Consider the following 14,488-nt stretch of genomic DNA (forward strand, 5'->3'; position numbering starts at 1 on the left):
GTCCGTTTTCAAATAATCACGAAACTTATTATCGATCAATTCTGATACTGACTTCTTGTAAATATCTTTATTTTTCATTTATAATAAAAATCATTCATCAACAACATAATTGTTCTTAGTCAATTATTCTTTTTCTCTTATATCATTACGCTACGTGGGGTCATGATTATGCACAGTGTTGGTCACGAGGGAATCGGTGAAGGGAATATAAGGGACGGGCAATATTATTTTAAGGAGTATGTTGCAACAGGAATATATATCGTATATATGTACAATTATGAATTTGAGCTTGTTTGACTGCGTTTTTTTTCAATTATTTAGTGATAAAAGGAAGGATAAATTTTTCACCGGCATATTTTTATATCATTTCTTCAAATACTTCATTATTTCTCGCACAGTATTTTATCACGAGCAATTATTCGAATAAAAAGGAAGAGAAGAATCTTTGCCTTTTTTTGTTTACATTCTTTCTTTCTTTTTTTCTGATCCACGAAAATCTCTAGCAACGATCACCGTATATTCCGATCGACGAAATAACGATTACTACGAAGAAATCAGATTTTACATTAGTATTTACATGATTCGCGTAACGCTACGCGATATTTGTAATGTTTCCAATTTACAGAGTGAATTCTGATACGAAAACGATATTTTCTAAGACGATGGAACAGATTTAAGAGACGCGAGAGACATTAAAGACTTTAATGTCATGATTTATGAATAAAACGCTTATCGATATAATAACACATACATAAACAACTTCGTAAATAAAGAATTGAACGAGAATCTCGTTACCACCGCCAGTCATGATAAACCATTTTACAGAAAATGGTACGTCATTAATTATTTTTCATAATTATTCATCACATCAACATAGAACCTTAACAAATTCGACTTTTTTATCCTTTACAAGTTTGCACGCAATAATTTTATATAAAGTTTTACATTCTCCGAAAATGCGTGTTCATTTTTGTGATCATTTTTATATTTCATTTTATGAAATTGTTCTCAAGATTAATAAACATAATGGTCAAAAAAGACACAAAAAGGCCACCACAATCATAAATTATCGCCGTCGCGATATTTATCTTCGATCAGGCAGATAACACATTTTATTTCGGCATAAAGAACTGCTGATGCGAATGCGAGTTTGGCGGCGGATGTAAATTAGGATGTGGTGGACCACTACCTCTCGTCCCGGTAGCATAAAGTTGTTGCTGGAAGTTGTGGAATTGTTGAGCATAATTTGGATCCGACATGCTTGGACCACTACCGACGAAAGGACTATTCTTGAAGTTACTAGTAGCACCACCCATGCTCGGAGGTAATGGCTGAGTCGCATCCGGGGGAGGTCCTAATCCCATAGGACTACCTTTACTGCCAGATACGTACATACCAGGATTTGGTTGACTGGGAACTTGCGATACCATGTCAGGTGGGAAGACTTTATCTGGATCCATTGAACCTCCTGGAAAGACGCCGCCACCAACCATGTGTTGCATTCGCATTAAATTAGGCTGAGGTCTCATATTGCCAACAGGTCTCATCGAAGGATGTACCCCAACAGATGTATTCATCGATTGTCCGTCCATCCTTGGAGAACCTCCCATGCCAGGAAGTCCACCGCTCATGGTTGATGGCATACCACTATGTGGACCCATACTATTTGGTACACAACCATTCGGGAAGTACTGAAGATTTACAGATGGTGTGCCCATCTTTGATTCTAAATTAGATAAGGGATTTGTAAATCGTTGAAGGAAGTCCAAGCTTGGTGGCCCTCTAGGAGTATGACCAACATTAGGCCTAGCCGGTAAATATTGTATCGTGTTCGGAGCACTAGGTTTTACTTGAACATTCGCTCCATTGTAAGGACTAGGACCAGTTACATGACCTGTCATTAATCTTGGCGGTGGTGCATGAGGATCGCCACCAGGATATGCACTTGCTGCATTACCTGAGTGACTACTCATCATACCGTGTCCCATTATAGGATGACCTATTTTGCTAGGTACACCAGGACTTCCTGTATGTGAAGTTGTCGGACTGTAACTCGCTGGTGGTCCCGCGAGACCCATGCACATTCCTCCTACTTCGCTTGGTTCATTGGTTGGACCACCCATATGACAACTTCCATTCATTTCACCGCCTATTTGCATCATATGCATACTATGCGGATTGCCGAATTGCATCATTCCAGTATTTCCAGAATGAATAGGTCCTTCATTACCTAATGAATTGCTAGCTGCCGTGTTAGTAAGTTGCTGACTCATCTGAGCTAAGGAAGTTATAGGATCAAAATGATTTGTACTCATTGCGGTTAAACTGCCGAGTCGCCCTCCGATATTGTTGGGATTAAGAGGCACATTGTCTGAAGGTTGACTCACGTTAATAGATGGTCTTCCGCAAGGAAAGGGAGCATTTGGACCTCCCAAAGGAGGCACCACTGTTGTATTTCCAGAATTATTTGGATTTGCAACTGTAGATTGTTGTTGTTGAGAAGGCTGTTGCGGTTGTTGTTGCGGTTGCTGTTGTGATTGTTGTTGAGGTTGAGTTTGTTGTTGTTGAGTATCTTTTGTCGATGGCGGTGATGTATCAGGTTTTGTAGTAGGTGATGCTGGTACTGTTCTTGGGGGACCCATACTATCCGGTATATTTGCGTTGTGCGGTGCTGGACTACTTTGTGCACTTGCACTAGATTTATTTCCAGGTTTTCCAGGATCAGCTGGAGTATGTGGAGCACCATTGCCTGGTGTATGCGGAGTATGAGGAGTATGTGGACTGTGTAAAGAACCTGTAAAGCCGCGATTCATATCCATCTGAACTGGACTCGCACCTTCGGATCTAGTAGGAAATTGATTACTATTATCCAAAGCTCCTGGTAAAATTCTGTTCGGTATCTCTGTATTACTGGCTGTGTTTCTAAAAAAAAAAGCACAGAATGATATGAAATCATATATTTATATTAAGAAGTAAATAATTATTAAATATACTTACGTAGATAAATTGCCATCTTTTAAACTTGTATTTGGTTGTTTTTGTATTGTTAGTTCTTGTCCTTCGAAAGTATTAAGATATTGAATCTGCTGAGGACTCGGAACTGGCATCAGATTTGCTTCCTTCACACCTGTTGCATTTACTGCTCCAGTATGTTGCTGCTTTTGCTGGGCTAAGGATTGCAGCGTGCGGCAAAACATACCATCCACTATGTTGTAACATATAACATGATCAATTCACCGCATAATATTTTTAAGCAGTGAACTTTTAAAATATTTTATATAATAATTAAAATAATCATCGTTACTTAGTTGTTGTATTAAAATCCTTTGAATGCAATTTAATGTCAAATGTTATTTAATATATTAAACATATTTTAAAACATACAATCTACAATAAAATGCCTATAATAATAAAATAATTATTTTATTGCTTGATCTTACCATTTGGAGGTTGACTGGTGGGAAAGTCTAAAGAAGAATCTTTTTGAGCAGTCGTTCCACTAGGACTAAGTGTTGAGATATGCGAATGAGAAACAGGCGTTCCTGGATTACTATGATTAAGTCTCGTTGTTGATACAGCTGTTGCATTCCCAACTGTTGGATTTGGAGAATCTTGACTTGTTGGACTTTGTCCTTGTAGATGGCTAGTTCTCTGATTACTGAGTTGAAATTGTCTATTGCAATCTGCAGGTGAATTTAGAGCTGAACTTGCGCGAGGTGATGGTAGAGACAAATTGCTAGTTGGATTATTAGGTGAAGAAGGATTTGGACTTTGTATCGCAATTGGCACACTCGCAGATCGAGTTGTTTGATGATATGGTGGTGGTGGTCCTTGACTACGTGGAACTCCTACCATATTAGCACCTCGTAATGGAACTCCTGTTCCAGGACTTCCAACACTGGTCTGCAATATAAATAATATATTATATTAAATTAATATATTAATATTTTAAAAATATTTTTGTTTCTTTTAATCATTTTACCTTATTTTTTCCATCAAGAAATTGATGTTGTAATTTATGCCAATCCATAGTTGGAGGACATTGAGTTGGTACAACTGAAGGAACATTTGTTGGAGGACATGTTGATACCGCTGTTCCTTGTGTTGCATCTAGTGTATTAGTAGTTTCTTCTTTATGTTCAGGAAATAACATCATTTGCATTTTCCTAATAGTTGCTAATTGAACCTCTCGATGTTGCCTTTGTTGAGGAGTTAAATTTTCGTCTGGAACTTTGACACCTTGTAAAGATGGCTGTAAACTGCCTGGACCTGGACTGGTAGTACCTCCTAATAAATTAGGACTATGACCCATTGTAGTATTATTCGGAGGTTGAGGATTTGCTGTAATAAAAGACATAGTTCTAATATGAAATATACACAAAAAAATACCATTAAAAAAATGAAAATTTTTTCAATTATAATATAAAATGCAAAACTACATATTATTACCTGAATTACCAGGTGAATTTGGTACAAGGCAAGGCACATCTATATTTGCATCATCCAATGATGGTTCAGAATTGCCAAGAGTATTACCACCATTTAAATTTCTTAGATTAGGTTGTTCATTCCAGAATGGAGGAGCATTAGGATCAAGAGCCGGTAGATCAGGAGGTTGTTCATTTTGAAAATTATTTGTACCTCCTTGATGAGTTTTTTGTTTCATCATTGCAAGATTATTTAACCATTGTGCAGGGTTTTGACGGAATTGATTTACTTTATTTGGATGTTTCTGAAATAATAATATTGCATTCTATTAATAAACATAAAAATAATGTAAATTTTTTTATAAAATTTAATTACATACTTCTAAATACTTTTTAGTGCCTGGTTGTGCACAATGATAAGCAATAATTGATGGATATTGCCCTTGTAACACTGCATCTGCACCTTTATTTGCTAATGTTGTAGAAAATACAAAAATTTGACTTTGTTGTTGCATATACTGAGCTTCACCACTTCCTGTACTAGTTCCCATCTGTTTTCCAAGAACATTACTAACTAATGGCTGAATACCATCTGCAGTAATCACATTACCACTACAATCTACAACAAAATGAATGAAATAAAATAAAAAAAAATGTTAAATGATATTAAAAATATAGATAATTAATAGAATATAAAAATTAAATTTATATTTACCAGGTATATCATCCGTGGGATTATTATGATCACCTTCTTGCTTCACTGAATTTAGAATTGGTTGATTTGCACTATTATTTTGATTCTCCCCTGATAATGTACCTTCTCCATTAGAAGGATCCAAACAAGGATCCCTAGAACACTCTGTTGTGTCCTCTCCAGTTGTATCATCATTATTACCTCCGGAACCCTCTTCTTTGATTTTAACTGGATCCGTATCAGGTTCCTCTTTAACAACAGTGGTTGATACACAACTTGGTTCGTTGGGCTTTTTTTCTGTTTTCATGTTTGAAGCTTATTGGATAAATTATCCTGTCAGACTTTATTCAAGTGAATAAAGATTAAACACATGGCCACTATCATCCGCAACATGCGGTGTAACAATACATTCGAAACAATAGTAGAGGTTAACAACGAAATATCATTGACCGGTACCGTGCAAGCATGTCCTTAAAAAACCATGTATAATAGCACTCTGGAGGAAGGCATGTTTCTGTGAATCTGTATTATTTCTCCGATGATAGAAGTTCTGGTGACCGCCGATTCAGCGCGTTTTTAGTCATTTAGTCTAGCTAACCGCAGAATCGGATTCCTACGCATGGAGGAATCACGGTTGTCAGCGGGCGACTGATATAAGAATATGAAAGTAAGACCAGTACCACAAAGGTATCGGGATGAAGAAAATATCTAAATGTCAGCCCCGTCTCTGCGGCGAGTACATAGCGTACCTCCAGTTTTAATGTTGTACAGAACACCACGTTGTAACCACAAAAGATGTATCCAAAACATAGAACAGGGGCCAATGCACGCTGCACTCAAATTTCTTTGCCATTCGCGAGCATTGTTCTCCAACTTTATTTGTCACTTCATGGTCGCTTTGATTATTTATTTCTTTTACGCACGGCTGCCAACTGCCCGTCGAAAGTTAGACATCGTTTTAACGCGCCTCGAGAAGGAAGCGTTCATACCTTTTCCGATAAATAGAAAAAGATGGAAAGAGCACACCAGGCGTACTTGACTTGTTCCTTACACTTGATCGCCTGCAGGGTTACTATTTTGGTCTTTCTTTGCTTGTATTTTCACCATTCTTTCGAAGCTTTAACGTAAGTATTCATATCTAAATGCATACCTTTCTTTATTCTTTTAGTAAAGTAAACTTTTATTCACAATAATATCTCCCTAGACAGAGGCTGCATTTATTTAACGCAGAATCAAAACTCTGTAAAATTAAATTTGGAATACGCGAGACCAGGGACGAATCAAGTAATAGCAGTGCCTATGTGCATGTTCTTTAACTTTCATTATTTTTTACTTTATGTATAATATACAGTTCATATGTATAGAAATATTTTGCAAGCGGTATTTTTAAAATATAAAATGACATTAAAAAAAATTAAAAATTTGACTAAATAAATAATGTATTTGTGTTTATATAAATGTTTAATTTAAACATATATAAATCATCAATGAATTATCAATGTTTCATAAATATTATTTAGAAAAAATATGAAATGAAAAATTTAAATTTTTGTGTTATTTTTTAATTACATGGCTTATTTAATGCAAATTAACATAGATGTTATGTTATTTAAGTATACATTTAAATGTGTAAGATTTCATATTACTTAAAGATTAGATATATGATTATAATTGATTATATTTCATATATACTTTTTTATAATAGTAATAAATTTAATTTTAACTATAATATATTAAAAAAAATGAAACAATTTAATATAATTAAATAAATAATTAATAAAGTAAATATAACCTAGAATTTTTAAAAAATTTTTTTATATTTTGAATAATTATAGTTTAAATATTATGTGATATGAAAAAAATATTTAATCAGATATTTATTTTATTAACAAATTTATTATTTATATATTTTTTATTTTTTTATTGTATTTAATTATATATTGTATTATTGTATATATTGTATATATTGTATTATTATATTTAAAAATTTGTCATGTAATTATCTTATATTTTACAGATTAAAGTAAGTCATATAAAAATGTCACAATTGGAGTTAGATCCTCAATTTACACAGGGTTTACATCTTTTACATTCCACTAATAAAGATTCTGCAGAACAATTACGAGCTCTTCTAGATGAAGCAATCAAACAAAAGTATGGACCATCAAAAATGTTATCGAATGTACTACACAAAAAGGTAATTAGATAATAACTAATTTAAACACATTATTTTGAGGGTTATCAAGAAAAAAAGAGTAAATCAAAGTGTTTTATATTAATTAAGTTATTATACTTACAGAATTAGTTCTGATATCAGGGCACTCATGAAGCATAGGAGATTTCATTCACGTAAAAAGATATCCAGTATTTGATCCCTCTGTATGCACCATCATTATCATTCATTTTTTGAATTTCTATCTTTTGAATTTTCTGTTTTTAGTATATGATGGAGGAACCAGTACTAAGTGACCATAGCAGCAGTAGTAAAAAGAGCAAAAGCTCCTCTTCTTCTTCTTCCAAACATTCAAGTAAATCAAGCAAAAACAATTCTCCTGTAAATTTACCAACTCGTGACACACCACCTGATATTATTCAGACTGATAATACTTTAGCATTAGAAATATTAGAAGATGATCTGACATGTGTAATTTGCAAAGGAATGGATGTTGGTGCAAGAAACAGACTTGTTGAATGTTTAGAATGTCATTCCTTATATCACCAAGAATGTCATGTTCCACATATTTTAGATTCTCAAATAGATGTACCAGGATTGGTGTGGTATTGTTCAAACTGTTCCAAATCTCAGGTGTGTGTATTCACTCACATTATAATTTATTATATTTTTATATTTAAAAATATATTTTTGATTTGTATTAAAGAATTGTAGAAAAAAAATAAATATGAAATGAAAATAAATTTTTCTTTTAATTTATAGGTTTCAAAAGAAAGGAGTTCACCAAAAACAGTGATAGAAAATAAATCTAAAGAACAAAAAAAATCCAATTTAAGTAAGTTTTCGAAAATAATATTAAAAAATATATTTAAAAAATTTCTTTTTTATAAAAAATTTTAAAAATTTATTGTATATTCAAAGAAAGAAAAAAAACAGCTACTATTTCTTTAAATAGGTGGTGGAAACAAAATAACACCAAATATTCATATTATAAGTGCAGATAGAAGATTAAAAGATATGATGAAAAAAGCTAAACAGGATAAACGAAGCACAAATATTACTCAAAGTTCAAAAAAAAATTCTTCATCTAATTCACCAGCATTGTCTTCAACAAAATCTCAGGAAAAACCATTAGTATATAAAATCAAATCAGGTGTAGAATGAAGCACTTATATATATTATGACAATATTTTATAATGTGTAAAAGACTTAAACAAATTTTATAATTTCGACGTTACAAGTTGATTAATTAATTGAGAAAATCTTTAAAATTAATAATGCTAATTAGATATTCTGATATTAAAATCGATATATTTTATCAAAAATAGTATAATCTTTGAACGAATAATGTTAATATTTCATACCGCAGTAATTCCCGATTTTTTGCTAACTAAGATTTTTACTTTTTATATTATTATATATTTTCGTTAGAAATACTTAAATAATTTTTTTTAATATAATTTGTTGTGAAATAACAAATTGTGACGCAATGTAATTTGATATTATAACATTTAACATTTAAAAAATATAATTTTTTGTACAAACATACATTAATTTAAATATATAAATCAAAATATGCAATTGAATTTTTATAAAACTTCAAAAAAACCTAAAATAAAAAAAATGACATTAATTATGGGTACTTCAAAATAAATTTTACAAATTCATTTATAATACCAATATATTTTTGCAATTTTTCAAATGCTTATTTGTTTATCCCTACATCCCATTGAAAATTTAGCAAGAGTCATTTCATTCTCGAATATTATTTATAATCTACTTGTATGCGAGATGGGGGGGTTGAATTCTATTTACATAGGGCTTTTCGGGATTGCATCTATACGCGTATATTAATAGATATACGCTCAACATACATCCGCACAACATACGCACAAATAAAGCAGTATTACATTCATACATACATTGCACTCTTCACTTATAATATACAACGACAAAAGATACATTCAAAAATTCATGGGAATGAAAATGAGCCCATTTTATATTTTTTTCTTACATAGTTCCCGAGTTAAATATATTTAAGCTATTCTTATAGGGAACAATTACTCTCCTTCCCCCCATCCATTTTTTCGGAAGCTTAACAAAGAATAATCTTAAATTTGACATGATGTTTGGAATCATCTATACTACGAAGCATGACATTACTAATTCATAAAACCGTTGAACATTTCCTCCATTAATTACAATACAATACATATGTTGAATGCGGAATTGACAAGCTTTTCAGATGGATGGAGTCAATTGTCGAGAGTACAAATTGTCGAGAAATTCTGCTATACCATAAGCAATTCTCAATATTAAATGTCAATATACTTTTCGTAATTATATATTGAAAATATTTAAATGTCACAAATTCTGAGACTAGCTTTCTTCGATATTTTAAGTAATAAATAATATTTTTATATTAATTATATTAAAAGATAAATAAAAATTAATGCTTATTTATTCTAAATTTTGTGGTATTCAATTAGTTTTAAACAAATTGATAAATAATTTGAAAAATAATTAATAGTATTTTCGATTTAAAATTAATTATTAGTACAATTTTTTTTAAATATTTTTTTCATTAATATACAAATATTTTATACAATATTAGGACATTTTAAATGCTTTAAGGAAACAACAGAATTTCATCGAAAAATTTTGTATGTGTACAATATACATTAAAAAATGTAGCATATTACAGTTTTCGAATTGCGTTCGAACATATTATGTTCTTCACGTATTATACAAGATATTCTACATAATAATTTTTGAACTATAATTTTTGGAAATTAATATTTTAATTGCTAAAAATGTAAATCACACAGAGAAATCTTCTAATTTTTATCTCGTACAGACAAAATGTATGTATATAGGAATATATGTGCAAATATATTAATATACGTCAATCTGTGCTATGTAAAATAATATACACATATAAAAGAGTTTAATATACCGTAATAAAAACATCGATCCTTACTATGGACGTTATATAACATTATTCGAATAATGTATAAACCTACTTTAAAAAATTCCAAGTCAATTTTACAATTCCAATAGCTTCTTTAATATATACTATTTTTTTTACTAACTCTTACATGTTTCGATAATATAAAAATATTGATATTAATAATAATGACAATATAATGAACATTTTATTGAATATATACAATTAGAAACGTATCATCCACAAATCAGGGATTTTTTTACTATTTATTTTTCATTATAATTCATTATATCGTTAATATGTTCGCATTTATGCATAACGATTTAATTACAATACGAATTATCGTTTTTTATCACCAAATATTTTCATTATTTGTTTTGTACAATATATTACTTTAATGTATAATAATTTAAAAATATATTACTTAATCTATGAAAGAAATAGTATTCGTGAATATTTTTGTTGTAATTATATTTTTATATTATAATAATTATTAGAACAGACTTTTTTTATATTTAAATAGAAATATAATATTTTATTTCATTTTATTTCAATCATTATGTTAATAAAATTTAAATAAAAGAAAATTCATCATTTCGAAAATATTTAATAAAAAAAAACTTATAATTATTTTATTAAATTTTTAAGTAAATTTTAAATTAATAAGTTTTCCAACATTGTAATGCAAATGACTTGTTTTTCACAATTTCATTATCATTAATATATGAATACTATTTCTATTTTCAAAATATTGCATAAAAATATTCAATATTTATTGAAATAGAATAAATATATATAACAAACATCTTATTTAAATAATATCAATAGCGATTTTTAATTTACGATTGTTTCAATATATTTCATTATAAATAGTTTATTAGATTAAAAATATTTTAAAGAAATGATAAAAAGTAATTTAATAATAAAAATTACTAAAATATTATTAAATTAAATACTAATATTATTAAAATGAAATTTTGTATATGTGTGTGTTTGTATATATATATTTGCATAATTTTTAATTATAATATAAATATTTGTACTAAGACAACATACAATTTGCATAAAAAATTATAATAAAATAATGCTAATTAAAAGTCAAAATTAATTAATTTCATTTTGGAAGACTCATCAATAATTTAATATAACTGAATTACAAATATTATTCACAAAAATATTTTTCATAACTTTATTTGTTTAACAAATTTTGTCATAAACAAATTTTGTATAATTATTAAAATGTTCTGAATTTTCCTACAATTAAATTTAAGCAAAATAGAAAAAGAATATTTTAAGTAAAATTAATAAACTATATTTATAAATATTTTTTTTTAATTTTAATAAATGTTATTTTTTTGCTGAAATTTTTATAGAATCATTTGAATTAAATTTTTTTTGCATTGTCTTTAATTACGAAATAAAAATAATTTTTATATTTTTTACTATAAATTCATTGTACAAATAAAATATGTTCCATAAATAAAAATACTTAGCAAAATAATTTTCAAATCTATGGTATATATAATATCATATCTATTCTATAGTGATATTCAATATCAATATAGAAAATTTTAATTTTGTAGAAGAATTAGATTGAAATATATACAAAATAATATTTCTAAAATATTACAAAAAAAATAATAATAGAACAGATATATATAATCATAATTTATCGATAATTGCAAGTTTCATTTTCTATTCTGTTATCATTTATATCATACATTCTTGTAATATTATATTGCATGAAATACATAATGAAATAATATGATATATATGAAATTAAATCATTATATAATTTCGATATAGATTAAATTTGAATATAATAGAATATTTGCAATGTTCCATCATCATTTTACATAGACAAAAAAAAATTCAATAAAATGATTTAATATTTAATTAAAAAATGATTACTTGTATATATATAGTATATATACGTGAATAAAATATATGTATAATATATATGTATAATATAATAAATCACATAGAGCAGATTGACGTATTATTTTCGAATAGATAATTCAATATCTGTCTGTAAGAAATATAAATAAATACAATTCATATAAAATAGAAAGATACATAAGTCAATGACAGGGAAGCTGAGAAGTTCTAGAAATAGATAAAATACATGAAAATGTTAATTAAGTACAAGAATGAGCTTAAACCTCAGCATCCCTAGATTACCATTTAAATTATCAAATAATAATTTTTGTAGTTTGAATATTAAATAATTCTATTTCAATATAACAATTTTTAAAAGCGCATAGAGAAAAATTGGCAGTGCACAATGGGCAGTGAATTAAACTGTTAAATATTAATATATATCAGAATAATAAATAAATTCAAAGATAATATTTTATTAAAAGATGCAATTTTTAAACTGAAGGAGTCTTAGATAAAAGAAAATAATGAAAATAATGAATCGCAAAAAAATACTGTTTATCGTTGTATCTTCTTAAATTTCCTTTTTTTTAAATGCATTTAATTATGATATTATTAAAAGTGGCGAAAAATCTCAAACATCTAATGAACGGCAAAAATATAACTGGACATGTATAAAATTTGTTTCTACTGCATTTTCTTTTTTTTATTTTCTTTCTTTTTTTTTTAATCTGTATTTGTAAGAGTCTAGAAATCGTTCTTTGCTGATATACAATATAAAAGATTTTTTTTATTTTTGCAACTATTATGTGTTTCACGCTTAACGATATACCATAATAACTATTGTTGAATAGACAATTAATAGATAATTGTATCTATATATGTAATAATATAACTTATTATATAACTATTGTAGTAAGAGCAATAATAATTATAATATAGCTCCTATAATAGTTGTAAAATCATTATATGATGTATATAATGATCTTACAAATCATAGCAACAGTCATATTCATATAAATGTAGTTGTGTAAAATAGATAAAAATAAAGTCAAAAGATAAACAAAAGAAAAAATAATAAAAAAATTGTGTTTTCTTTTTTTTTTACATATTATATATATATATATATATATATATATATATATATATATATATATGTATATATGTATATATATATATAGGCCTAGAGTAGTCTGAACTTCTCTTACAATTTTTTTATTTTCCCAATTTTTTCTTTCATTTAACCATTAACTATCTTAATTTAATATCATTCTCTCTCTCTCTCTCTCTCTCTCTCTCTCTCTCTTCATTCATTCTTTTGTCATTTCTGAAAGAATTTTTCACTCTGAATTATATATTATAATACATATATAGACCCTCTCTAACTAGCTCACTATAATCCATGAAGATGTATGTTGTGATCTTTGCTTTACATATTTTTTATGTATATATATATATAATATATAACATATTAATAATATATATCATAATGAAGATAGTAGGCATAGCCACTTGTGCTCGGATCACAGACTACTTGCTGCCGTACTTTTTTTGTACAGACAGTCTGATGGACACTATGGCTTTTTTCTCACTTAAATTTTACACATTATATTCTTTTCCTGTTATATATATTACGTATACACGTATAGACATTTGATCAACAATAAAAATGAAAACATTAATTTTCTTTACTTTTTTCTTTCTTTGTTATAAATATTTTACATGAATTTTGCATCTCAAATCTTAAATGCAAGAAATTAATTAATATTTGGTTACATTATTGAAGAGATATACTTTTTATTATATAACAAATTATATCTTTTATTTAACGGAAATTTTATTGATTGCATTGAGATTCTTTATTGTTTTTATAATTTCTTACAAATATTATATTTTATATATATATATATATATATATATATTTCGATTGTTAATATTCGTTATATTAATATTTTAAAAAAGTTAACTATTAAAGATTAAATATTACGAAAATTAATTGCAAAAATGTTGATTAAAATTTATTTATTAAATTATAAGCAATTTAAATTTATATTAGCGAAATAAAAATAAAATAAAAAAATAAAAAAAAACCGCTCTATTTTCATTATATCATCGTACTATATTCCTATCTCACATTTTCGACATTTTTATAAACTAATTTTGTTTTGATTTTTAGAATCAATCTTTCAAAAATCTTATTCCATGAATATATTAACATTCCATAAGATATATCCTTTATGTATTTTTAATTACAATTTTTCAGGCATTTCTGATAATATGATAAAAAAATATTTTAAATAAAAATTTTTCAGTTTCTGATCAGGTATGTTACATATTAATATATTTAAATTTTTCAAAAATTTTTTTCC

At 27.7% G+C, this 14,488-nt stretch overlaps 2 protein-coding genes across 6 annotated transcripts; one reads left to right on the forward strand and one right to left on the reverse strand.

Moving 5' to 3' along the window:
* Positions 1–52: 52 nt before the first annotated feature.
* Positions 53–5,501, reverse strand: LOC551349 (protein BCL9 homolog). 2 transcript variants are annotated; one of them, XM_006559158.3, is made up of 7 exons: positions 5,143–5,501; positions 4,808–5,046; positions 4,450–4,732; positions 3,983–4,341; positions 3,441–3,903; positions 2,998–3,169; positions 53–2,922 (listed from the first exon to the last, which is right to left on the reverse strand). In XM_006559158.3, the coding sequence occupies exons 1-7, from the start codon at positions 5,426–5,428 to the stop codon at positions 1,113–1,115; spliced, it is 3,612 nt and encodes a 1,203-aa protein (XP_006559221.2). In that variant the 5' UTR covers positions 5,429–5,501; the 3' UTR covers positions 53–1,112. The 2 variants fall into 2 exon arrangements, with proteins under 2 accessions (XP_006559221.2, XP_623749.3); XM_623746.6 differs by having other exon boundaries at positions 2,998–3,205.
* A 573-nt stretch (positions 5,502–6,074) lies between these two features.
* On the forward strand, positions 6,075–8,870 carry LOC409806 (integrator complex subunit 12). 4 transcript variants are annotated; one of them, XM_026441799.1, is made up of 6 exons: positions 6,101–6,245; positions 6,330–6,405; positions 7,139–7,318; positions 7,562–7,927; positions 8,057–8,129; positions 8,250–8,870. In XM_026441799.1, exons 1-6 carry the CDS (start codon positions 6,133–6,135, stop codon positions 8,456–8,458), a joined length of 1,017 nt encoding a protein of 338 aa, XP_026297584.1. In that variant the 5' UTR covers positions 6,101–6,132; the 3' UTR covers positions 8,459–8,870. The 4 variants fall into 4 exon arrangements, with proteins under 4 accessions (XP_006559224.1, XP_026297584.1, XP_006559222.1 ...); XM_006559161.3 differs by lacking the exon at positions 6,330–6,405 and having other exon boundaries at positions 6,075–6,245; XM_006559159.3 differs by lacking the exons at positions 6,101–6,245; positions 6,330–6,405 and adding an exon at positions 6,422–6,750.
* Positions 8,871–14,488: the final 5,618 nt, after the last annotated feature.

This window comes from Apis mellifera, linkage group LG7, assembly GCF_003254395.2.
Source record: "Apis mellifera strain DH4 linkage group LG7, Amel_HAv3.1, whole genome shotgun sequence".
Taxonomy (NCBI): domain Eukaryota; kingdom Metazoa; phylum Arthropoda; class Insecta; order Hymenoptera; family Apidae; genus Apis; species Apis mellifera.

Excerpts from the sequence above, each read along its gene's own strand:
- LOC551349 (XM_623746.6), bottom strand. The coding sequence starts at position 5,428 with ATGAAAACAGAAAAAAAGCCCAACGAACCAAGTTGTGTATCAACCACT. Across the intron at positions 5,047-5,142 it reads TCCCACGGATGATATACCTG|ATTGTAGTGGTAATGTGATT; the intron begins GTAAATATAAAT and ends ATTTTGTTGTAG. Across the intron at positions 3,206-3,440 it reads CACCAGTCAACCTCCAAATG|TGGATGGTATGTTTTGCCGC; the intron begins GTAAGATCAAGC and ends GTTACAACATAG.
- LOC409806 (XM_026441799.1), top strand. The coding sequence starts at position 6,133 with ATGGAAAGAGCACACCAGGCGTACTTGACTTGTTCCTTACACTTGATC. Across the intron at positions 6,406-7,138 it reads CGAGACCAGGGACGAATCAA|ATTAAAGTAAGTCATATAAA; the intron begins GTAATAGCAGTG and ends TATATTTTACAG. Across the intron at positions 7,928-8,056 it reads CAAACTGTTCCAAATCTCAG|GTTTCAAAAGAAAGGAGTTC; the intron begins GTGTGTGTATTC and ends TTTAATTTATAG.